This window comes from Vidua macroura, chromosome 5 (genome assembly GCF_024509145.1).
Source record: "Vidua macroura isolate BioBank_ID:100142 chromosome 5, ASM2450914v1, whole genome shotgun sequence".
Lineage (NCBI taxonomy): Eukaryota > Metazoa > Chordata > Aves > Passeriformes > Viduidae > Vidua > Vidua macroura.
Window position 1 is genome coordinate 48,970,362 of NC_071575.1, and position 25,935 is coordinate 48,996,296.

Consider the following 25,935-nt stretch of genomic DNA (forward strand, 5'->3'; position numbering starts at 1 on the left):
GAGGCAAGACAATTAAGATAATTTGCCAGTGAAATCTTTTGAGATTCATCCCTGATATATGCTGCTGTAAAATAGGAGAGTAAATATAAGAGTCACAAAATTTTCTGAGGAAACTTCAAGGCAGGTAAGGATGCCAACATCTTAAAGTGCATTAATTAAATGAATGTATTAAACACAATCTTAGCACTTTAGTGCATATGCTTCGATACAGGGAGCTTATTTGGGCAGGAAAATGCAGTTTGGAGAGACCGAGATTTTATATCTCAGTGACATTTGAAAAAAACTCACTGTTTTTTTCCTATGATTTCCCCTTCTTATACAAAGTGTTGTCTTGAACTCATAAGCATATGAATCTCTTTGACTATACTACTGTTTAATCTGCCTGTTCATAACTCAGCTTCTTATTCCATTATAATGCCTGAATGATTCACATGCAATGTTTCCAATCCACTTTTCCTATCTTGTGAAACTTTTCAACGAAATGTTAGCATTTGCAGGCACCAGATGTTTTGACATAAGGAGAAGCAATATGTAAATTTTAATCCATGGTAGGAACAATAGCCTTGAGGCACCTTCTTCTTATTACATGAATCATATACTTAACCACAATGTGGTGGATTATATCAAAATCATCAGCACCCTGAATATAGAGCACTTGTCTTGTGGTTGCCAATTAATGAAACTGGTATATATTTAACTTGATGGGTACCAGTGATTTAACCAATAAGCCTTGGCATACTTCACTGTTGCAGTCTCCTTTATAATTAGACTTTTGATCTGATTATTATCACAACTTCATAGATTTTCCTCTAATCTCCCATTGGCTGTCACCAGAAATGATGCTGACATTAAATCTGTTTGTCTGTCAGTTGCAAATGTCACTACTTTTAATCAAGCAGTGTAACGTAGAGCTTTTATAATCTCTGAAATAACTTCTGATTTTATTTTCTGATGTTGTTTATTTAATCATTAAGTGTCTGAGTCCTAAATAGGATAAGCATTGGCTTTCTACAAAGCAAAGTGGGGGTTTTCAGTCCTTTCACAAAGGAGCTGAGTACCTTTTATGGTCAAATCCTAAGTACATAATAAATATGTAAAAAAGCAAAGCTTCTTTCCATAGATAATCACTGAACTTTAAATAATATTTATAATAATATTCAATTTTAATACTGATAGGGGTGTCTTAATGATTTCACAAAATAAAGAGACTGAAGAAATCTTTAGTACAAATAAAATCTGATATATGCAAACAATGAGCACTATTTTAAATTAAATGATAAACTATTACAAAACTAGTTGAAATTTGTATTACTACTCAACAACTTTTACATCGTTTCATGCGCAGAAAGCCCCAAATATCTTCTAAAGAAGGCAGCACTTTTGATATTAGGAATTCAAAATTAAATCCGAATCCTTACTAACTTCCTTAAGTGAGTATCTTTTAGTGCCAAATGCTACCTAATTATCAGCTTTAAAAATGTTTTACATCTTAAAATACAATCTTCTGTTTATCCTAGATTGTCTGGGGAACATCTAGTACATTAAAAGGTTTTTGTACAGCTTCTTAGTGATTTAACTGATATCATCATGCCTGCTAGCAATTTTGCAACATTCTGAAAACACTTTCCATAAATCAAAGCCTTAGCAGCAGGAATAAGCAGATGGCAGGAGACCATATTAAAGAATGTATCAATTATTTTTATTAATGGGATGCTACTGGATCATGATGTATCATAATGGACTAAATGTTTAGCAGTTGTGAAGTATTTTGTCTGTTAGGTATCTCAGATGTTCTTAGTGGGTGTTACTAGATTGCCTTTTGGTGGCATTTTTGAGGGTCTGGGCAGCAAAGTTTCACAAGGGACATATAAAAAGATGTTTTCATTTCAGTCCTTTAATTATATTCATACAATAAACATAAAAGGCCAGCAAGTATAAAATGTAATTGTAAAAAGATTGCATATATAGTGCATAATAAAGCATATTCTGTCTGCATACAATGACTTAGAAAACAAGATACTATATGGTTAACAATGAAAAATAGCAATTATTATAAAAATATTCTACAGTCTCATAATAGCAATGTAAATGCCTTTACTTATCTAAGAGACTTACCATAATTTTAAATTACAATCATTTTACATCCTCCGTTCATATATACAGTTCTATTAAATTCAGAAAGCATTATAATATCAATGTTCTTATTAAGATTAATCAACTGAATTATATTTAGTAATTTTATTATATAAAGCAACTGTGTTTCTGTTTGTTCAAACTGTTTGCACTTACTGTACCTTTTCACACTATCCATGCTATGCACAATGGAATAATTTATTTTGCTTTTTTTAGTATAGCATCTATATCCATGTCATGAATTAAGCAGGATGTTAATATTTAAACTCCCTTTCCTTTTATGTAATTATCAGTCTGTTTTTTTGTGGATTCTGTAGGAATATGTCCACCAGCTTTGAACAGCTGCTACTGAAAACAAGCAATAACTCCTCATTTAATATATCTTGACACAAATAGCCAGTTCTTCTACCCCCTGGCCTGCTTGAGGTCAAGATCTGTAAGACTTCAAATTCTTTTCTAGGCCCAGAGCCATGGGCATATTATGCATCTCTTTCATGAGATTTCACTAAACAGATCTCTGCTGGAAATAACTAAAAATTGTATTTTTCTTTTATCACAACTCAGCCCAATAAAACTTGCATGGACAGAAAAAAAAATTCTGCTTGACAGAAAATGTCAGGATCTGTCCCTGTAGTTATGAAATCCCTTTCCTCTGCAGAAGCTGGTAGGACTGGGCTTGACTCTGCCCTCGAAGTCCTCTCAGCTTCACAGCACCATTTCCAAGCCTGTGGTGGAAGAGGGAGTGTTTATTACAGAAAGTCTGGGATGTGACTACTAGGACATGCATCTCCTAAATACCTTCAGTAGCATCTATTAATTCCCAGAATGTCCTAATCTGGTTTTGCAGTCTGCACCACCACTGAATTTCAAGGGTGAACCTGTAATCCAGGTTATAATTATTAGCTGAAATACTAATTATGATGACTTCCTACTAGAAAAAAAAATGCAATTTTGGTGAAATACCATTGCAACAGTAAACGCCTAGGATTGATGTATTTGTTGTTTTGGGCAAGGGAGCTGGGGGTTTTGTGTGAAAGAAGACAGCCTGAATATGTTTAATGATAGATGCAATACAGTGCCTTGCAAAAAGAGCATTGACTATCTTAAGTTTCTCATGCAAGGAGAGAGAGAAAAATTCTGGTGCTTTAGACTAAAGCAATTGTCAGAAGAATGAAAATCAACTTTAAAAAATTTAATGGATGCACTATAATGTTTTTTTAGAACAGTGCTTATAAAAGTGATGAAATTGAGGATGTTATTTAAAGTCAGTATAGTTCAGAAGTATGGTCTAACTCACATGTAAAAGTTCAATGGGAAAATCATGTAATGCATTCATATTTAATTTCTTTTTCTCCATTATGAGCAATCCACACTGGTGTATTTAAAACTAATGTAGTAGAAACTGCAGTACAAGGACAAATGGCATTTGATATTAACCAAATAACCCTTCCTTTCATCTGCTGAAATGGACAATACTCATACTAGGCTAGACATAATATGGGCATAAAGATTACTTTTAATTCATCATGTTTTGTATTCAGAAGTCAATATTAGCAATTGTCTTTGACAAAACTATGACAAAGTGGTTCCTCTTTTAATTAATCCAATTAAAATGGCGGTCAGTCCTATATCCAGTTATCTTTGGTTAATGCTTGTTTGTCTTTCTGATATGCTATAAAAATAAAACAACAAAAAAAAAAAAAAAAAAAAGCACAAAAAAAAAACAATTAAAAAAACCCACCCAAACAATAAAAACCCCAAAAAACCAAAATTAAAAAGCTAAACCAAAAAATCCCAAACATATAAAAAGACAAACAAAAACACCAAACCAAACCAAAAGAAAATTACCAGAATGCTGTCTGTCGTTGATTTTTTTATCCATGAAGTGTGAATGTATCAAAGCCTCTTCTAATGGTCAGGTCTGTGCTTACAGCTCACCTTACAACCAAGTAGTTTGCACAAACTCATAGAAAACCTTGAGATTCCTAAAATTATAAATATTCTTGTGAAATTGGACATACCATTGTCTTTCATAGCCATCTGAGTGTGATTTATTATCCAGCTGCTAATTTTCTAATTATGAAACTATTGTGACACTGCCAGGGTTGGTCAGGCATGTGCTACGGCCTGGCAGGAACACAAACCCCCTCACAATGACTGTAAGGAGGGCCTGGGTACCAATATCAAAAAAGGCAATAGTAAGAAACAATTGCTCTGGTTTTGGATAGTATGTTTTTAAAAACTTAAAGTGTTCATGCAAAAAGTAATCCACTTTAATCTCTTCTTACTATTTCCAAACCTGTGACACTTCTGGAGTGAGGCAGGCTCAGTGACAGCAAAATTAATGCACACTCTAGAAACATATTTTGAATCATTACAGAACTCCTGTGGTGGTTTCAGCTGGGGTAGAGTTAATTTTCCTCACAGTGACTAGTATAGGGCTGTATTTTGGATTTGTGCTGGACAGAGATGTTTGTGCTGCTGCTGATCAGGGCTTACACAGAGCCAAGGCCTTTTCTGCTTTTCATACTGGCACACTGGCAAGGAAGTTGGGGGTGCATGGGAGGCTGGGAGGAGATGCAGCCAGAGCAGGCGACCCTAACTGACCAAGGGATATTCCACACCACATCAAATCATACTCTGTACATAAAGCAGGGGAAGAAAGAGGAAAGGGGGACGTTTGGAATGATGGCATTTGACATCCCGAGTCACCATTACATGTGATGGGGCTCTGTTCTCCTAGAGATGGCCGAACAGCTGCCTGCCCATAGGAAGCAGTGACTTAATTCCCTGTTTTGCTTCACTTGTGTGTACAGCTTGTGCTTTCCCTATTAAACTGTCTTTATCTCAACCTAAGACCCTTCCAGATTTTACCCTTCCAATTCTCTCCCCAGTCACTCTGGCCAGGCAGTGACCAAGTGGCTGTGTGAGGCTTTGTTGCCGCCTGGGGTTAAACTACTCCCTAATGTGATCTTTTGGCTTTGATTGAGGAAGAGCTATGAAGAACCTGTTCCAGTTTATTTTCCCATGTTTTAATATTACAATTGGAATGATTGCACTTCATGTTCTTCAGGAACATACATCACTCTCCAGAATTTCACTGTGCATAGAAGTGAGTTTTCTGAATGCACCTACCAGCAAGCTGGTTATGAGAGGTAGTGCATTTCATCAGTGTTTCTGAATATTATCTTCAGTTTGACAAGTCTTCCTTTCAAGCTTTTCTGCAGGGAGGCCAAAGCCAAATATGAAATTAAATTCTTGTTGTTTATAGTGCATGCAATGGGAATCTTGTTATTTCCCTCTGCTTCCAAATGGATCAAAAGCACATGTACAGATAGAGTCCCTTTGGAAAAACCTCACTGTGCAGTCAAAGGACACTGAAAGTGTCATCCAGCAGCCCAGTATTGTATCTGAATTCCAATTTCTACCATGTAAAAAAGGACACAGTTTGAATATTCTTGGAATAAGTAGCTGACATAGCACTGTCACAAGTAGTGCTTGTTTTAAATTGTGCTAAGTGTAACATGGAGTGTCTGTGCTGTCTTGTATATCCACACAGTCTTTCTGCTGCAATGCTGTGTCTTTTTCTGTCTGAGTTTATTTGAATCACTGTCATTTTGTTAGTTTCCATTTTTCTTCTGTGTCATTAAAATAGATACTTAAAAGAGTGTTCTTTTTCTACAAATGAAATTTAAAAAAACTAAAGGCATTCTATGGAAAGCTTAATGGATTTTCTCCTTTTAAAGAGAAACCTGCACAGTTTAAACTTCATGCTTGTGTGAAAGCATTACCATCTGATGTTTTTTAGATTTTAAAACTTGTAACGTATCTACAGTTCCCAGCTAAAATAGTCCTCTGTTGTTTCACATTTTGTAGAATTTTTAGTTATAAAAAAAATAAAGAAATGAGCAAATGACTAAATCTCATATTTGTAGCAGAGAAAAGTGTAAGCAGACTGAAAAGAGCTTGAATACAGTTTTGCAACACAGGTATTCCTTTTGTGGCAACCATTTTCATAGGACTGAAAAAAGTCATGAAGTGATAGTAAAAATATTCCCAGTGAAGAGAGCTTTATGCCAATGTTGGCTGTGAACAGAGGGTGAATTTGGTGCAGAATGATATGGATTCATGTTCATCTTATTTTCTTGTGAAGTAAGGGCTGATTGAAACACTTATCATGTAATAATTGGTTTTTATAGTGTCTGTCCTTATAGGTATTTAATACAAGAGCAAACACCATGCTTATGTTCAACTCAGTCTTTTAACAAGTGTTTAGAGAAGTATGAGACCCTTTCTGCTTTTATAAATCATCTCCATCATCTGTGCTAAAGCTGCTTCTCCTGCTGCTCTCTTTTGATGCAGCTGGAGATGTGGAAGACAAGAGTGGGTCTGTTCCAAATGGTGACACTGTGTCGTCCAATAAAATTTCCTCTAGTCGTTGTTCTTCTTTTAAAGCTGCGCTGAAAGACAAATCTGTGAAGTGTGAAAGTGGATCAGAAAAGGCTGTAGATCCATCGCAGACATCAGAATTTTGTCCATGTACCAGAGTCATTTGTTGAGAGTAGTCTACAGAGTTCTCCTCTGGATAAGACTGTTGCTTGATGACTTGTGCAGCTAAATCAACAGCACTGAGTGAAGACACGACTGGAAGGCCATGTGCACGTGCCTGGATCTCCAGTTCCTAACATTTCAAACAAAAATAATTAGGCAACAGTTTTAAAAGAGAAAACAGTCTCTTAAGAACAACTGCAGAAAATATACAAAGCATGCATAAAAATTTATTATACCTGTTGCTCAGTTGTGAGATTAAATTTTAAAATATTAAATTTTTTATCTAAGAAAATTTGATAAGTCTTTTTATATCTCTTTCTCTTATTAAGCAACTATTCTACAGGAACAGAATTTTAGAGAGGTAGGACAACCTCTCTAAAACCATTTGCATACTGATTCCAATGAAGATAGCAGAAAAATGTTGCAACTTGATAGTTCATTATAAAATTGTTATCCAGAGAAAAAGAAGATTATTTACTTTATAATGTTTACATTATACAGATATATAAACAAATCAACATATGTAAGATGATCGATTTTATGTCTATCTACCTATCTATCCCTCCCATTTCCATAGGTGTGTGCCTATATTAGAATCTTGGTTTTCAAGCCACGAAGGGTTATACTCTACCTCTTCATGTCAAAAGCAGATATAACATAAGACAGTCTTACCAGGGAGCACAATGCATTAAACAGTTTAAAAGGGAAAATTAAAACACTGAAGGGAACTTTGTGACCAGTATTGATTTTTGGCTGCAGGAGTATACCTATTTCTTTTTTTTTTTTTTGTCTTTGTTTCTAACACATGCATAATGAAACTGTTTGTACAAATACTTTATTAATTTTCCACTAGTTACTTTATGTAAGGTATAATTATCAAAGAAATTTCCTAGAAATCTAAAGAATACCCCCTCCCCAATATACACAGAAATAAAAAGGCAAAGTCAATTTATTTTTAATAAACATAATTTGAGGAAAAATTATATAGATTAACAAAATTTAATGGGAGATAAGTACTGAGAAAGCTTTTTAGTTCGTGGCAACGCTTATACAAACCTGAATTCGGAGCAGAAGTCTTCTGTTAGCATGCTCTAATTTCTTCTGTCTGTGTTCTAATTCTCTGGCTCTCTGTTGTTCTTTTTGTAGCCACTTGATGTACTCTACCGATGCTTTTAAAATAGTTCCTTTGTTCCAGCGCATATCACTGCAGAATGTAGAGATAACCTTTTCACAATTGTGCATGTCAGCAGAATTCATAAGAACTTACAAAATCTTTTACATTAATATGAAATAATGATTTACATGACTATTATTCACTCTTAGATATTATTGCTTCTGAATGGAAATTTTAATAGAATAGTTAAGAAGCCCTTATATAGTAAAATTAATCCCAGAATGAAAATAAGTGTCAAAAGAAAGTAATAAAGTGACTTTTTGTGGGAGAGCTAAATGCAATATCATGATTCTACCATTACAGTTTTTATATTTTTAGTGAAAATTGCTTTTATTATTAACTCTGAGATTAAAATCTATGTGCAGTATTTCTGCATTAATGAACTAGGAAATATACATTACTGAGGACTTAAGCCTAAATTTTTAAAGATCATTTTGAATATACTACTCCTTTTACCTGACTTACTAATGAGGTTGCTTTTATGCTTGTAGAGAAAAAAATGATCTGTGCTGAACGCCACTCCTCATTGATGACAGACCAGAAAAATCACACTTTCATAACCATAATGACTAGGGAATGACAAAAATCATGTTCAAAAATCTTGAAACAATATAAAAACCAAGTTAAAATCTACAGCTACATGCAGTCCCCAATTCAAAATAAAAGCTTGGCAAAAAAATTAGATTAAACCTGCCCATCATTCAGGAAATGCAGTTTGTCTTCCAGCTTACAAGCAGCCTCACTAGCAACAAAACTTGTTCAAATGAAACTGTCCAAAGACTTTCATGTACCCATTTATCAAATTTTAAGTAAGGTCTTGGAACAAGAATGAATGACTTTTGCTGAAAATGTTTAATTTCTAATAAATTTTGGTATTTTATGATACACGATGTCATTAAATATGCAGATATATGGGCTTTATCCAAACTATCTACTTCACTGCAAAATTACTTAGGCTGAACAGAAGGTTGGCTAAGCTTCTGGTCCCAAACACAACTATGAGAAAGACAAGCCGTTAAAACAAGTAAGAATCTGATGTTGGGAGGGACAAGCATTTTTTCAATAGCTATTGCAAAGACATACATTTACATGCTGTCATTTATGGAGTGAAAAAAAAATATAAATTATATGCCCAGCTATTATCACTTTCCCTTATTTATAGAATCATAGAATATGCTGAGTTGGAAAGCACCCATCAGGATTAGTGAGTCCAACTCCTGGCCTGGCACAGGACACCTCAAGAGTCACATGATGTGCCTGAGAGCATTGTTCAAACACTTCTTGAACTCTGCCACGCGTGGTGCTATGACCACTTCCCTGGAGAACCTGTTTCCAGTGCTCAACTACCCACTGGGTGAAACCCTTTTCCTGATATTCAACCTAAACCTCCCCTGACTTAGCCTCATGTCATTTCCTTGAGTCCCGTTACTGCTCATCAGAGTGAAGAGATTGGTACTTGCCCCTCCATTTCCCCTCATGAGGCTAAGAACCCTTAGAGATTTCTGCAGTTATTTTTCTTCTGAATATATAGTGCAAAAGCCAGGCAGGTACAGGATTTAGGGGCCCAGACCACTCAGATTTTCCAGATGCTTTACCACAGATAAAACCTTACGGAGCTGGTAACTTTAAGATATTAAGAATACACAAAATTATTTGTGATAAAATATTGCAGTGTTAACTGTGCCATAGAATTCAGGTAATTTGCTAAAGATTTGGGAGTAACATTTTTTTTGATCCAAGAGTGCTCAAATTTAAATGTTAATTTATCTCTGGACAACACACAAACTGTGAGGCTCCTGTATACAGGGATCTCCTATCCTCTCAGTGCTGCAGGCCAGAAATGCACAGCTTTTGCGATTGGAAGGTGAGGAGGTCATAGAGAAAATTTGTCTACAACCCTACTGTCTACAAAGCCAAAATTGGGTATGTATTCTGATTTAGACATTGCCTGGTCAAAAAAGCTAGAGTAGAGGTAAGACTGGGAGCCAAGAGCAGAATACCTCTCCCCCATGATGGCTGAATCATCTCTTGGCAATTCCTCTGCCTTCTCCTTCCTGTCCCTGCCCCTGTTGAGCAGGTAGGAGGACATAATTTCTTGCCAACATTCCATGGGCTCCCTCCTAGGAGAAGACTTTCTCCTCTCAAATGGCTTACCCATGTTCAAACTGTAAAGGTTAAGGAAGCTTTTAGTATGCATATTTTCTGGACAATCTTTGACTGCCATCACCATGTCACAGTTTCATTTTCTTCACAGCTCTTTGGAAAGTTAGGTAAAATACTGAGAGGTCCTTGTTTATGACTAAATTGCAGTGGAGTTTGAAAGGCAGTAAACTGTCTGTCTGTCTATGCCAGACCACTCATGAATAAAGAAGATAAATAAAATAAATAAAGTTTATTATATATCTAGCTATATATGCTATATGGAGGGACACAATCTGCCTCAACAAGGAGGTTAGTCTCTACTAAGTGCTAAAAACAAAACTAAGACAGGTTTGAACTGATGGCCTGAACCTAAGATACAGTACTATGAAGTTAGAAATAAATCCATAGCTGGAAAAATGGAAATAATTAAGGAAATGTAACAGCAGCAGAAAACTTTGAATATATCACATATTTAGAAAATATTTAATAGTGTTTTCACAAAAAAAAATATCATGTCAGTTATAAAATTTTATTAATTCAAAAAACAGAAAAAAATATTTTTGGTTGACTTTTCTGATTGACATATGAATAAGTCATATATTCATGACTGTATTTGGAATATTTTTTTGATGTAATTCATTCCTGTTACACTTAATATCATCTTGTGATATGGCTTACTTTTAGTTCATGTTTCCTCAATAGTTTTAGTTTTTATTTCTACGGTAATTTTTTTTCATAGTTTTAAATAAATCTTCACTGAAAGACTAATAGATTCAAATTGCCAGAGAGATGGACCTGGTCAACTTTTGCATGAGATACATATGGATATATATCTCTTGTGGTAATATTTACAGATCTGAGAGGCAAAACTGTAATGGAGATAGGACAAAAATGCAGTGGTTACTATTGTTATTTAAGAGACTGTTCTTTAACCTGTGCACACGTGTGTATGTGTCTGTGCATGTGTGCATACCCCACATATGGTTCTACACCACTTCTCATATGTACATATACTGGTTGGTGTCTTATTAAATGAAGAATATTGAAGTTGAACCTTCCAGTGTCTGAAGGCAACACAGCAAAGAAACAGCTGGTGACCTTAGAAGTCAATGTGAATTTCAGTTCATGTGCCTCTTTACCAGGATCTAAGGAAAATCCTGAAGGTGTCTGTGCTGATTCTTTATCACAGGCACTCTTCATTCATTGTAGCCCAGAACACCACACAGCAGTCACAGGACAGAGCTGCAGAGCAGCAGAGGCTCTATGCAGATGTGCAGGGCTGGAAAAGCAACAATGCAACTGGTGAGGATGAAGGCAAATTTGGGCTGGTAAAGGTGAGATTCCTGAATACCAATAGTCTGAAGTGCATCTACTCTACATACCAGGCAGGCAAGCAGATTCGTCTATGATGGGAAGAAAAAACAACTGAACATTTGAAAATGGACTAACTCAAAGCACAAGAAGTGCAGAAGAAGAATTCAGAAGTTTTCTGATCAGTTATTTGGTTTCTGTTATTTCTCTGAAAACAATGAATTCTAAACTGGGTGTAAATAAAACTACCTGAAAAGTTATAAAAATGCCACTAGGAAATTTGCTTTTTACAGATTTGTAGATTGCACTTAGAGAAAAAAAGTCCTACAAACACATTTTTAGAACCTTTAAAAATTGAGGAATCGTTAGCAGTTTTTACTCATTTAATTGGAAGTTTCTGTATAAAAACAGACAAAATACTTACATTCTTAACTGTTTTGATTCTAAAAACTTAGCTATAGACTTACTGATCTTCAGATATGGCAGGAATTCTTTTCTTCATTTTGATCTTTCAGTTCTATTAATTTGCTTTGGTCTGGGCTTTTTTGGTTTTTGGGGTTTTTTTGGGGTTTTTTTTGGCATTTGTTTTTCTTAGACGTGATTTTTATTAAATGCATGCATGGCACCATCCCATAAATACTGAAATACATGGGAAATTTTACATCCAAGCCAAATCATTTGAGAGCAGTAAGATGTTTTGGTCATTAGAAATGGCCTCTGCAAAGGAGGATTGCTTCTTTGTTCCTGTGTGTCCATGTGGTAGAGTAATTTGAAGTTTTTAGCAATTCACAGATGTGTTAGTGAGTTTAATTAACAGAGGCTTACCAAAAATAACAGGATTTTTATGGAGAATTTAAAAAAGTAAAAACACATGTTTTATTAGTCTCTGAATCCTGTCTCCTCTTATCATCTGAATCTCTCTGCAAAACTCAAATGCCAGAACAAAATATGTAACTCTCACCAAGTAGAGTTTCCTATATTGGAGAAACGAAACATGGAAAAGAGACTGATCTTCAGCTCATTTCCATTAATTTAACTTTCTTGAAGTCAAAGGAGCTTCACTAGTTTACAGAAGCTGAACTCCTGTAGGAAGGATGGGAGCATTTGGTCATCTAAGATTAGAACTAATTAATAAAATCAGTGTTCGAGTCAGTGTGATAGTTACAGAGTTTGCCAGACACAGGCCAGTTACTAATAACAAGTACATTTGCAAAGTTGAAACTGTGTTTGCAAAACATTTCTTTCCCTGTTTCTGAGAAATTAGCTTTAAACTAAAGAAATTTGCTCAAAGAAGTACTTGGAAGGACTTTGTACTTATTTTGAGGACTTGCACAATTGTGAAGTGTTTTATTCTGAAAGAGGCAGCAAGTTTCCACTTTATAACAGCATGAGTATACACAGGCTTTTCCTTTGCAAGAAAAGTGTCTGTGCTGGCTGCTAGAGGGTCTGTCCACAGACATCACAGAGGTCAGGTACAGGTAGATGCAGAGAACAGAAAGGAAAGAGTGAGAGCAACCCACTGCTTCTGCCCAAATCCTCAGCAGTTCTCTTAACATTCCAGTTCTGTAACATTACTAGAATTCTTTTTTCTCATTTAGCTTTCTGGCAATTCACATCTGCCATTGAACTGTTCTTGTGTGAGCATTGCCAGACTCCATCACAATAAGGAATCCTGTTTACCACTTAAAAGTTGGATTCTGAAAGTTGAACACAAATAGAAAGGCAGGTATAAGTAAAGGAGCAGTTTTCCAGGAAAATATGACTGAGTATTTCTGGCATTTTTAAATTCTATTTTTGAATTTTGTTCTTTAAAAATGATTTGCATTTCTGAATCATCTAGCACTTAGATATCTAAGCATTGAAAGTTAAACAAAAGAGTCATAGTTCTTTGTAACTTACACTTATCTTCATTTTCTAATGCTGATGAAGTGAACTTAAAATACCCATTCATTTATGTAATGTAATCCACACTTTTCATCATTAAATTAGGAAAAAAAAGAAAAAAGTGAAAAGAATAGGGCTCTAATCCAGTCAAAAGAAAGTCCCTGCAGAAGCTCTGCAGGAGCCAAAAAAGTTCACTATATAACCAACAAAACAAAAGTGAAATAAAAACCCCACACAGCACTTCTAAGAAATATAAATTACAAAAGGTTTCCAAATGGCAAAAAAAAAATGTCCTTTTCTGTTTCTGATTCTGAATGTAATCTTCTTGAAGCAAGCCATCTGGGACAGGCATGCTAACCACAATGGCTTATTTATAGTAGTATTTGCTCTTCAATGCAGAGGCTGATTTTCTTCACTGTCATTAGTCTAAGCATCAGTAAGCTTCCTCCTTTTACAACTAGGTTTCCACTACAAGAATCTTCTAAAATCAATATGAGGCAAAAATGTTATGTGTGATAAAATGTTACAGATAAAGTATTGTAAGCCATGATAAATCTCTTTCTTTCAAAGAAGAGGGGGCAGACTGGGGGCACAGTAAAGTGTTATGAAGTAAAAAGCGAGAACTGAAAGAGAGAATAAGGATGCTGAGTTATGATTTGGCAAAACAAGACCATACCAAAAGGTAATAATAATTTTGATCTGCTCAGCCAAAAAAACATATTCAAATTAATATATTTCTGCCTAAAAATACAAATACAAAAAAAAGTGCTTACACTTCTTTGAATTAATTTATCCTTGCACTAAGCTATAGCAAAATTGTGTTGCAAACTGGTTTTTCAAAAGCCCTGTAAATTTTGATGCCTTTTTCTTCTTAGCACCAACTTAAAAGCTTTTCAGTAGTCCTGCTTTCCAAAGGAGTACTGATTATCAGCCTTTTGAAGACAGCAGTCTTCAGAATGTGAGATACTTCAGTTCACCTTGTGCTTTTGTAAACATAAACCACTCTGGGTCTGGTCACACTGCTGAACTCAGTCATGGGTTTGCAAAGTAAAACAAGATAAGGCAATGATTTCAGAATATATACCTGAAACTTTTTCATCAGGCAACAACACCAAAAACTGAGGGCGAAGTCCATCATCCACTTACTGGAGCAAAACTACAGGTCCAGGTAAATAATTTTAAGAATAGCTTAAATGATTACTCTAGGTATTAATGTTTTGATTAAGTTCACAAAGTCAGCCTGAATCCAGACCAAAACATGTAAGTGAAACACCTTTATAGGCAATCAAAAAGTGGAACTGGAATTTGTACCCCATGCCCATCTCTAATTGCAATATAACCAGTTTCTATTTTGGCTTTATAGCTGCAAACCAACAGTGCCATCCACTGTTTTTCTGAGAAATCTTTCAATTACTTGCCCAAATGGTATTGAATACTGAAAGATGCACCACCAAAATTAAAACACTTCTATCAGTTTCTGCTTGCAGTGGATCACATGTCCAAAACCTTATTTAGGTACTTAAAGTGCCTTTTACTTTAATTCAGCTTTAACACCTAATTCCATATTAGTAATAAAAAACCATACCTATTTATCCAATCTTTTGTGGATGCTACAGAAGGAGCTGAGTTTGTGAATTCTCTAAAATGGATGCAGTATGTTAACTTTCTCTCTGGTGGCTTCATTTCAAATAAAGCCAACCTTCTACTTGTGTAAGTCTCACACAGCTTTGTATTGTTGCAGAAATCCTTAATGTAATCAAAAGTTTCTCAGTCCTAATGTTATAAAAGCTGAAATATCAATAGATGTTTTCATTTGAAGTATCATGCACATCTGTATTGACATGCAAATGATAAAGACAAAATCTGTATAATCAATTTTATGCAATCATGCTGGTGCATTGTCTTAAGTCTTCCCTGAGCAACAAGAGAAATCTAAGGCTAAAGTTCTGCATTAAAAATCACTCTGAATTGTTATTGTTAATCCTGCAATGGGCTTTTCTCCAAGACAGCTTTTTTCCTGTTGCTGACAAATATAAGCTTTAAGGGAATGCACATATAGTTCAAGCAATATGCATTTTGTGTTTCTGTAAGTATATGCATTAGTATAAAATTATATTATTATAGCAATTATAGCAATTATTACTTTTATCCTTGCATTTTAGGACTGGTGCTTTCCCTGCACTGAGTTGAGGACTTTTGAAAAATGCTCAGTCTATAGACTCTCAAATTGATTTTTTTTTTTTCTCTTAGTCAGAGGGCAGACAGTCACAACATAAATTTTGTGTTATCCCACTAGAGGGCCATGGCAAGAGCTGAAAGCGCCACTACTTCCTTTTCCAGAGACACAACAAAATTGTGCTCAGGACAGAGAGATGGACTTTCTGTGGTTTGGCTTTTTGTTTGTTTGTTTGTTTGTTTGTTTTCCCTTTAAGTGGCAGTTTCTCTTAAACGCCCTGAAATTGCTTTCATATTATTATGCTTTCACATAAGTTTTTCAACAGGCACAAAAAATCTGTTAAAAGTTTGTTACTTCAACAGCCTGATCTGAACCAGTGACCTGGTATGGAAGATGTTGTATCCCATTTCTCAATCCTGTAGCCAGTATACACAACTGTCTCTTTTCTCCTGTATTAATACTATAAACATTATTATAGGAAAGACAGTTGAACTCACGGATCATTAGACTTGGGGATGAGTGTGCCAAGCTCCTTGATTCGGTAATTAATATTATACCTTCTTCTTCTCTCAACTGTTAAAAAGAAACATGTACTATTTTTATGGTGAAATATTTTTGGAGAAATTACACATAAAACATTTTAATTAGTTAAAAACATGTTAGTCAATATACAGAAAAAATCTTCCTCAAATAGCAGTCCCAGCATGAGCTCCTACCTGTCTGACTTACTCTCAAGAAAAACTCTATCATTAGTACCATCTGTATCTTACCTTAACTACAGGGTTTTCCCCCATTAACAATTAGATTTCTAGAGAATGAAATAGTCACATATTGTCTAAATGTGAGCTAACATTTCTTTTTTCCTGACATTTGTATATTCTTTCTCCACCAAGCTCCCACAGAACAAAGATTTCAGCTTAGTGGAGTCTTGCTTTTGACTCCAACGGGGATACAAGACAATTCACCCAGCAATTGATATTTTGGCAGAACTCCTGTTACAAATCACAAGGTAACAGCTTCACTATCCCTATTTACAATTACCAGCATCTAAACCCACAGAGAGTAACTACAACCATATCCCCTCACTGAAACAGAGCAAGATTATGTCCCAAAAGTACTTCACCCCTGTACATCTGTTTCCTTTGGTGATGGATAGCACAAAAAATATTTATGGTAATTTTTAAAACATAGAGAAAATAAAAAAAAAAACCCACCATGGTTTAGATTATTAACTATATTTTTTTGATTTAAATTTATGCTTCTCCTAAGACAAGCTATGTAGGGTATCTTGGTTCACTTTGTAGTTTATTTAGAAGAAAAAGGAGAAAATAAATCTCTTAAAATTAGTACCCCCTCTGCGTGCTCTCAGTTCACTTTACCAGCATTGTACTGGTATCCAGGCTGGTTTTTCCTTCAGAAACTTCAATTTTTCTAGTGGATAGGTCCAGAGAACATGTCATTGCTTTGGGGAATTACTTGTATATAATTTTGACACAGAAAGTGTATTCAGTGAGGATGTAGTGCCATTATGGTACTGCTGGGTGTCAGAGACCAGCAGTCTCTACTGCAGTTCTACTGGTATGAGCTCACACTTTTGTCCACTGCCTCCACTTTAACTCAATCCAAATCTCACTAAATAAGCAGGATTCAGCTTTTCTCTATCACTAACATCACACTGAGTTCTTTCTCCTGTCCTTTGCATCTTGGAAGACCTTACTTTGGGCTCAATATGCCAATGCCACTGTACTCTGTCCGACCAGCCGGCCAGCCTAGAACATGGGCAGAATGGATACATGCTCCATGTTTGGAGATGTGCACTTAAAGTCTAATGGCCCAATTTTGAATATAAATCCAAAAAGCCCAGTAGAGCTAAGTTATAAGTGCTCAGCCAAGGGCATCCTAGTGGGTCTTCCAAGGCTGACTTCAATCTTCTTGTAGTTGTATCAGCATGTCACTTTCAGTCTCAGCCCCACCACCTGGATCACTTTTAGTCCTCTTCTTCCTGTATATAAAAAGGTTGCTTCCTGTCTGTGTGAGGCTCCTAGGTTTGTGCAGCAGTCAGGTATTTCCTCCCTAGCAGATTCAAGCTCCAGGAACAACCTGAGTGTTATTATTTCCTTTGATGAAGTACTCTACCTTGGTGGGATGCATTATCTTGTCTTGCTTTCTATAGTGAAACAGGAATTTCACTTAACAAATTAAATCATCTCAGGTTTTTTGGTGATGATTCACATATTCAGAAGACAGGGTTATAATCCTCCTGAGTGTACTGTTTAGTGAACTCCTGCATCACATTGAAATGAATGTGCTGGATCTTGTAGGAGAGCCCAGTGTACAAAAACACAGAGCAACTGAAAAATTTAAAAGATATATTTCAGTTGTGTTGGCAAAATAATAGTATGGCAAAAAAAATTGAAGAATGTGCTTTAACTATACTATACATACTGTCCTAAGGAGCAATAGCTGCTGTTTAATTAATATTTACACTGTGGAAAACTGTAAGATATTAATCAAAAAGTAGTCAACTAAGCATTAGCTGTAAAACAAGGCAAAGAAAAAATATCCTTACAAGTGAACTTGCAGAATTACTTTTTCTTCATATTTTTGCATTTTTTCCAGAAAAGAAACTTCCAGTGGTTGTGTCAATGAGTTAGAAGGGAGGTTTTTAAGCTTGGAAACATGTTACAATAGAACTTTCCTGATGTGTGTCTGTAACCTTTCCAGAGATATCCTGAGTTAATATTTCAAGAATCAAATTATACATAAGCCAAATCAGAAAATTATTTTTCAAACTATATGGACAGGATTATAATATAACATTCTTTGTTTGGAAGCAAAAACCCCCAAAGTTAAGAAACATTAAGTGAAGTTTTAAACTCTGTCTGTTGCATAAAGGGGTTCCACTTCATAAATCAAAATCCCTTTTCATGGTTTCATGCAATATACAGTCTTTCAAAAGGAACTTTTTTCCGGTGCCTTTATTACTCCTTGTTATGAGAGTGTACAAGAACGTTTCTGTGAAATGTGGGCCTTAATTCAATCTGAAAATTGAAAGTTTGTATAATTCAAATCAATTTTCAAAAATTGATTTTTCAGACCATCACTAAGAAACCTGATCCCCATAAAAGAGTAAATCACACTGATAAAGCCTTTATATGCAATCCATTATTATGTCCAAGCCTTTAGATAGTAGAGCTATGTCCAGAGAGCCTTTGAGCTCTGCAGTATACACCTGGAGCCAAGCCAAAACAGGTGCTGCCTGTCTGCAGTGGCCTTCAGTTTAGTTGCCAGTGGTGAGGGAAAGTTCTCAGACATTTCTTCTGTGATCAGAAAGGACTATGATAAGCCAAAGCAAACAGTGGAGGCAATAGTAAGGCCTGGCATCCCTGATGTATCTATGATGAGCCTTTCCCCTTGTAGCTCCAGATAACTCTTACCCACCCCCTTTCTTAGTCCAGCAAAACTCCCCATTTCTGCCCTAACGAGACAGACAGCAGCTCCTTTGGCATTTCAGAGATTACATGCTAACAATACATCTAAAAATCTTCTTGGTCTGCCTGTAACCCACAAAAAAATTGCAGACCAATATAAGGATGCCTTCTGGAAATTTTAAGTAGCAGAATATTGTCCACAGTGATTGCTAGCACATTGTGCCAGTGGATGTATACTTTCAGGTATGTCATTTCATGCAAGTAAAGCCATAAATCCTTCTTTGATTACTGGAAATCAAATAGCCAGAGAAACAAGACAGAAGTAAGAGAGTAAATATATAAATAGTGTCTATTAACTAATTACTGATTTAGGTTTAAATTCATAGAATCATAGAATATCTCAAGTTGGAAGTGATTCATAAGGATCATTGAATACAACTCCCATACTATTTCTGTTGGAAGAAATGGAAAGGAGAACTTGAAAATTTTAACTGCTTTATTCAACACTTTCCAAAAAGAATCCTGCAGCCTTTTTGTTTCAAATTCTGCTTTAGAGGGAAAAATTGTGTCATTTTATAGGCAATCTCCCAGTAATTAAGTGGATGGGGTGTTTTTTCTATTCTATATAAACTGTTTTTTATTTTTGTACTTCTAATATTTAAATACTGAACCATGAATTTCACTGTTCTAAGACTGTTCCTCTAAAACCAACATTCCTAGCATCTGTACATATTATATGGAGATTATATGGAAATAAATTAATTGAAATATGCAAAGTATTCTAAGAGGCAAAACTCAGAGATAGAAATTAATTTCAAGAAATAAAGATTTATGGTCAGTTGTTTTTGCAGTCTGAGTTCAGTTTGATAAGCCTGCTGAGAGGCTGGTCTAGAAGAGCAGAGAGTGATAGCTAATGTATAATGGTTTTGCATTCTCCATACATTCCATTCAATGAGATGGAAGATGAACATATACTTACTGAGATTGTGGTTATCCTTTTTTTGTCTCTCCTTTGCCATTGCTCTTGTATCTGCTTCTGACAGAAAGTAACATTTATTAAAATAGTCCTTAAGATGCAATTCCAGTACTTCTTTCATCTTTTGAAAATGGCTTCTTGTCACAAAGACCAGACTTCTAGTCCTTTTACTGCATTCCTTTTTTATTATTAAAACAGATCATAGACAAATCTTTATTCTACCAGTACTAAATTTTGAGCAAGGTTGCATAAAATTTTTTGTGGCATTTTTTTTTAAATTTAAGAATATAGAAATGCTGTGGAGGGGTATTTTTCTCCAATTTCCTGTATTTTACATCAGGATTCAACTTACAATACACTAAGGTGTATATGGATTTTCTATATACCATAATTCAAGAGTTAATCCGATTTCTAAAATATTGAATAAACTCACTGTTTCCTCTGAGTGACATTAATAAGCTGTACATTATTTTTAGCATTCTTTGGATTAATTGAATATAACTTTTAAAGTTCTTAATCCACTAATATAGCTTTACCTTGAATAGCCTTATTGTAAAGTTTTAAAAGTACTATTTGTTCTACCCTGGAACAAATTTAATGGATGATAATTTATTTATATCATTAGTCAGAAGCCAACATGCGGAAGAATATACTGTTTTCTAAAATATTAAGGTTTTTAGAAGCATGATGGTCATAAAAGCAGGAGGCAAACATGGTTTCTGAATTTCTAAAGAGAGGAACAGAAAGAAAACATTTCTCCTTAATCTTTGTTCTTTTCCTTAAATGAAACCACAAACTAAAAATTTTCAGGAATTTAATTATGGATATCTTTTTAATGGATAAATTCAACTTTTAAGACACACACCATCACTTATGCAGTTATATACTAAAATGTCAGTGTTCTTTTACCTGTAAGTTCCCTTTTTACTGGTAGATTAGCTGGGCAAGAAGCATTTGTGAGACCCATATTAGCTGGTGCCATTCCCTGGTCACTGTTATATATATCCAAAATGCTGCTAGATAGCTTGAGAGGTAGGGAAGCAAAGAAGAATAAGAAAACAAATTAAAATAAGTAGAGGACTTAAAAGATTTTTAAAAAAACACATGCATTCAAGAAGTAAATATCTTTGGATATGAGTCTGGTTTTCTTTAGAATGAGTATATGTACATATATCTAAAGGAAAGGTTTCCTGTTACCCAATATTAACTAAAATTGAAAGTAAAGAGTCACTGTCTGCCATTTTTCTACAGGTGCCATTTTTGTGGGCTTCAGTTCTATAGTGATGGCAAGATATGAGCCACAGTGTCTGTTTTTCAATTGCTTCCAAACTGTATTTTCTAAATCCAGTGTTGCCATGCCATGCCAAATATGCACTAGGTTGTAAGTCAACTTTACCATGCTGATTTTGACCATGCTCCCTAGTAAGATTTAACCACAACTTTAAACTCTGAATTGGTACTTCATACAGGGCCTGGCCTAGCAATATATTCAGGGATCTAGTTATATATTGTAGTTGAGGTTTTTTTGTGGTCAACACTCAAGGACTTAGAAACTGAGTTTGGGTCCACATGGCTAAGATAACAGAAAATAAATTCAAAAGTAAACAAAAGAAAAACACCAAAAACCCAAAGAGGATTAAAAAGTGGTTCAAAAAAAATGTGCATACAACCACTGACTTGAGATAGTAAAGCATGAAAGGAAATTAGGAGTTACTTAAGAAAATTGTCTTTCATAGACAAGAAAATGTGTTGTTACAGATTTGCCCATCAGCTATGGATCTTGAAACAGCCTAGAATTTTCCAGGCAGGTCATCGAGACACCAGCCATAGGTTTGCTGGGAACAAGCTTTTTTCAGACTCTTGTAATTTTTCTTTTTGTAGAGACTGTGAGCTTCATCACAAGTTACTTTGAATGGAGACAATTTTCCCAATTACTTGCTCAGTGTGAAGCTGTTCCATAGCAGTGCTCCCTGTATTTTATGTTAAAACTGAAATTTTAAATTAGATTTATTTTTAAATAATGATTTTTTTAAATTAACTAATAACTTTATTAGATCATCTGAGAACCCTGTTTGAGTTAAATTCTCCCAGTTCTATTACATACTATGAAATGAAGCAGTCAGAATTCTTATTGAACATCCATAAGTAACATACTCATTTTTAAACTAGAGCTTTATTACTTGAAAACTGAAAATTCTTGAATACCATTAGAAATAACAGCATCAAGACAGTTTTGAAAATCTGCTTATACATTTGATCTCTCAATGAAAATACTGTTATAAAAAATGTTTGGAATTCAGATGAGTATTACTCAGAACAAGCTATGTTTAATATGCAGGATTTGAATGCTAAGAGCATTCTCACATTATGTACCTTTGTTTCATTCAAGGGGTAAACTGACAAGTATTACAGAATTCACTGCAGTTTTACCTTTGCATTTTCTTTGTTGCAGTGATAGGATAACTACATTACAAGAGTGAACTCATATTAGCTCTCGTCATATTTAATTACTTCCTACATTCATGTAAATGAATTTGGTTTATCCAAATGATAAGAAAATAGAATGACATAAAAAATTGAGAGTCAATGTGACTCCTACACTGCTACAGCTCCAGGTTCCAGAGGATGTTGGCAAGGCTGTTATATGATTTATAACATAAACTACTCTTTTTGTGAAATGCTAGGAAATCATAAGCACTGAAAATAATATGATCTAATATAATCTAACAAAAGAGAAATACATATCTGTCATTCTTTACACAGTTCACACAGCTGTGTACATAAGTTCAATAATTTGCATAACACTGGTGGCAATCTTCAATCTAGTAGATTATCAATGCCATTAATGAAAAAAAAACAGGCTTCTAAACCACAGCTTGACACAAACATGAGATACTTAATTGATTAGTTCTAATTTTCAGGCAGAAATTCAAATTTATCCTTGAAAGATAGTTAAATTTCTAAAGTCCATTCACAAAGGTGTGAATTTAAATGACAATGTCCAAATCCAAGAGAAAAGTTCGTGACTGGCCAGTTTAGCTGGCAAGGAAAAAATAATGTCAGCACACCTCTTTTGAACTTTGGTTCAAAATTGGTGATGGTTCAAAAGAGCATGGGTAAATTCAACTTAAAACCACAGGCAGACATTTCAGCTGAATTCAATTACACTGTTGGTGATGGCAATTCCCTACAACTGCTGAACAATCCCCTCCCTTGCCTGGCTGGAGATGCTGTGCCTGATGCACCCCAGGACACAGGTGGCCCTCCTGGCTGCCAGGGCACTGTTGACTCAAGTTGAACTTGCCATCGACCAGAACCCTCAGGCCCCTTTCTGTGGCACTGCTTTCCACCATCTCATTCCTCACTTTGTACATACATGCAGGGTTGCCCCATCCCAGGTGCAGAATCCAAGACTTGTCTTTGTTAAACTTCGTTCAGTGACTGTCCAGCCCTCCAATTTGTCTCTCTTTGCAGAGTGTCTCTGCCAAACGTACTATACCACCTTTGTTTCATGCAGATGCTTTCCAGCATTCTTCCCCTTGTATTTTCACAATTTTTACCAGCCATTAGGAAAACAGAATCACCACTCCATATGGAGATGATAAAAATGAAGCCCAAACCCAAGTCACTCAACTCCTGATGACTAAAATCTCATCATCTCACTAATTAAAAGGAGTCACATGAGCATTACTCCAGAAGGGATGGGCAGGGAAGAAGACACAGTGGGGTAGCTCTGTATTTTAGGGAGTGTTTTGATTGTCTAGAGCTTAATGATGGGGATAATAAGGTTGAATGTTTACGGGTAAGAATCAGGGGGAAGGCCAACAAGGCAGTTTTCCTAGCTGGACTTTGTTATAGACCACCCAACCAGGATGAAGAGGAAACTGAAATATTCTATAAGCAGCTGAGGGAAGTCTTGCGATTGCTGGCCCTTGTTCTCGAGGGGGACTTCAACTTACCAGAGGTTGTCTGGAAATACAACAGCCTAGAGGAAACAGTGCAGAAGATCCCTGGAGTGTGTGACAGCTAACTTCCTGACACAGCTGGTGAGCAAAGCAGCTAGGGAAGGTGACCAATGGATCTGCTGTTCGTGGAAAGACAAGCACTTGTACAGATGTGACATTTGGAGGCCACCTTGGGCACAGCAATCATGAAAAAATAAAGTTTTTGGGTCTTGGGGAAGTGAGGAGAGGGGTCAACAAGACTTGGACTTTCAGAAGGTAGACTTTGGCCTCTTTAGGAGATTGGTTAAGAAACTCCTTTGGGAGGCAGTCCTGAAGGGGAAAGGAGTCCAGGAATGCTGGACCATGAAGGAAATGCTAAAGGACCAGGATCAAGACATCTTCATGTGTGAAAAGATGAGCCAGTGAGGAAGACTAGCCTGGCCTGGCTGAAGTTACAGCTTTGGCTGGAACTGAGGGAAAAAAAGCACAGTGGAAGAAGAGGCAGGCAACTCAAGAAGACAGCAACGGTGTTGTGAGATTATGCAGGGAGAAATTTAGAAAGCCCAAAACCTAACTAGAACTTAATCTGGCCACTGCTGTAAAAGACAATGAAAAATGTTTCTATAAACACATCAGCAACAAAAAGAGGGGTAAGGAGAATATCCCTGTTTGTATTGGATGTGGGAGAAAATACAGTGACAAAAGATGAGGAAAAGGCTGAAGTACTTAATGCCTTCTTTACCTCAGTCTTTAAGAGTAGTACTACTTGGGTACCCAGCCACCTGACCTGGGAGACAGAGCAGAATGGAGAGCTCGCGATCCAAGGGAAATGGTCAGTGACCTGCTATACCACTTAGACACACACAGGTTCATGAGGCCAGACAGGATGCACCTGAGGGCCCTGAGGGAACCAGCTTGAGTCATTTATCAGAAGTCCTGACAAACTGAGCCACAGTTTGCAAGGTCACAGTTACTGGAATAAATGTGGACCATCTAAAAGGTGGGCCAGAAGGAAGATGGAGGAACTACAGGCCTGTCATCTTGACGCAGGTGACGGGAAATGTTATGGAAAGTTAATGTCAATTGCACTATCTCTTCTGTCTCTTTCTTCTGTGAATTTAGTAGAAATCTCAATTATATTGCAATGGCCACTATGACAGATAAGTGGCTTTGTGGATATAGCCACTGGTGGTCTCCGTTTGACACACTGTCTTCATTCACAGTTAGCACAAAAAATCTGCTATGTATAAGAGTGCAAGGAATAATTCTCAATGTCAGGATTGAGGATCAGGAGAAGAAATAGAGAGTGATTAATGTGACCTGTTTTGGACACCTGAATGTGTCCAAATGAACTGAATGATCTATGTCTCTTATTCTTGACTATGAAGAAAGTTTGGGGTGAATGTTGCAGGCTTCCCATGTGTACCTTCTCAGGAAATCTCACTGGGTTCCTAATGTGAAAATTTACAAATAAACTCTTACTTCAAAAATTACATGAGAAAGACATAGTTTAAAATTAATTGTTTTTTTCTGATTACCAGAGACTTTTGTAATATGCAGTCAAAAAATGTGTCAAAGTATTTTGTTGAAATTGTCTGTCTGAATTTTCTCTGCATTGGTATCAAGCATAGAAAATTCCAATGAATTTCTTTGCTAATGTTGCTGAACACTGAGAGTAATCTTATAGTAGAAATTGGCTGATTTTGATACAACATGAGGAAAAATACAGCAAGTTCTTTTAGAAATGTAAACATCTGTAAGCAACTAATTTTCAAATTATAAAATCAAAATATATAGCACTATATGTTATAGAAACTGTGAGTCAAAATACATTTAGCTGTTTGGATGTGTACCAAAACTCCATACATCGTAATGCAATTTATTTCTTATAATGTCAATTAAGCAGGGAAAGTTTTTGCAATACTGAGGCTTCAAATAGCTTCCAGGCCTACATTAAAAGATAAGTATATATACACACACACACACACATATAATTTCAGAAAAATTCAACTCAATGTTACTAAAGGTACAAATCACATAAAACGGCACAATTATACAATATGTATACAATGATGTTCTTACAATTCTATAGCACTGTGAAACTTGATGAATCCCAAAATTATTTAAAAATCCAGTTGATTCCACCATATGAAAAGCATGTTCTTGTTTTCAATTTAGATGTGGAAACACAGACATTTGGGTATGAAAATTCT

The 25,935-nt window shown here is 35.6% G+C and overlaps 1 protein-coding gene across 1 annotated transcript in view; it reads right to left on the reverse strand.

Annotated features, from left to right (window-relative positions):
• Positions 1–6,324: 6,324 nt before the first annotated feature.
• TFEC (transcription factor EC) overlaps positions 6,325–25,935 on the reverse strand; it is a 90,354-nt gene continuing 70,743 nt past the window's right edge. The window contains exons 4-8 of the mRNA XM_053977665.1: positions 20,688–20,802; positions 19,782–19,838; positions 15,869–15,944; positions 7,741–7,888; positions 6,325–6,814 (exon numbers count right to left, since the gene is read on the reverse strand). Of these exons, the coding sequence (XP_053833640.1) occupies positions 6,434–6,814; positions 7,741–7,888; positions 15,869–15,944; positions 19,782–19,838; positions 20,688–20,802 (777 nt within the window). The 3' untranslated portion in view covers positions 6,325–6,433. The remainder of the gene's footprint in view (positions 6,815–7,740; positions 7,889–15,868; positions 15,945–19,781; positions 19,839–20,687; positions 20,803–25,935) is intronic.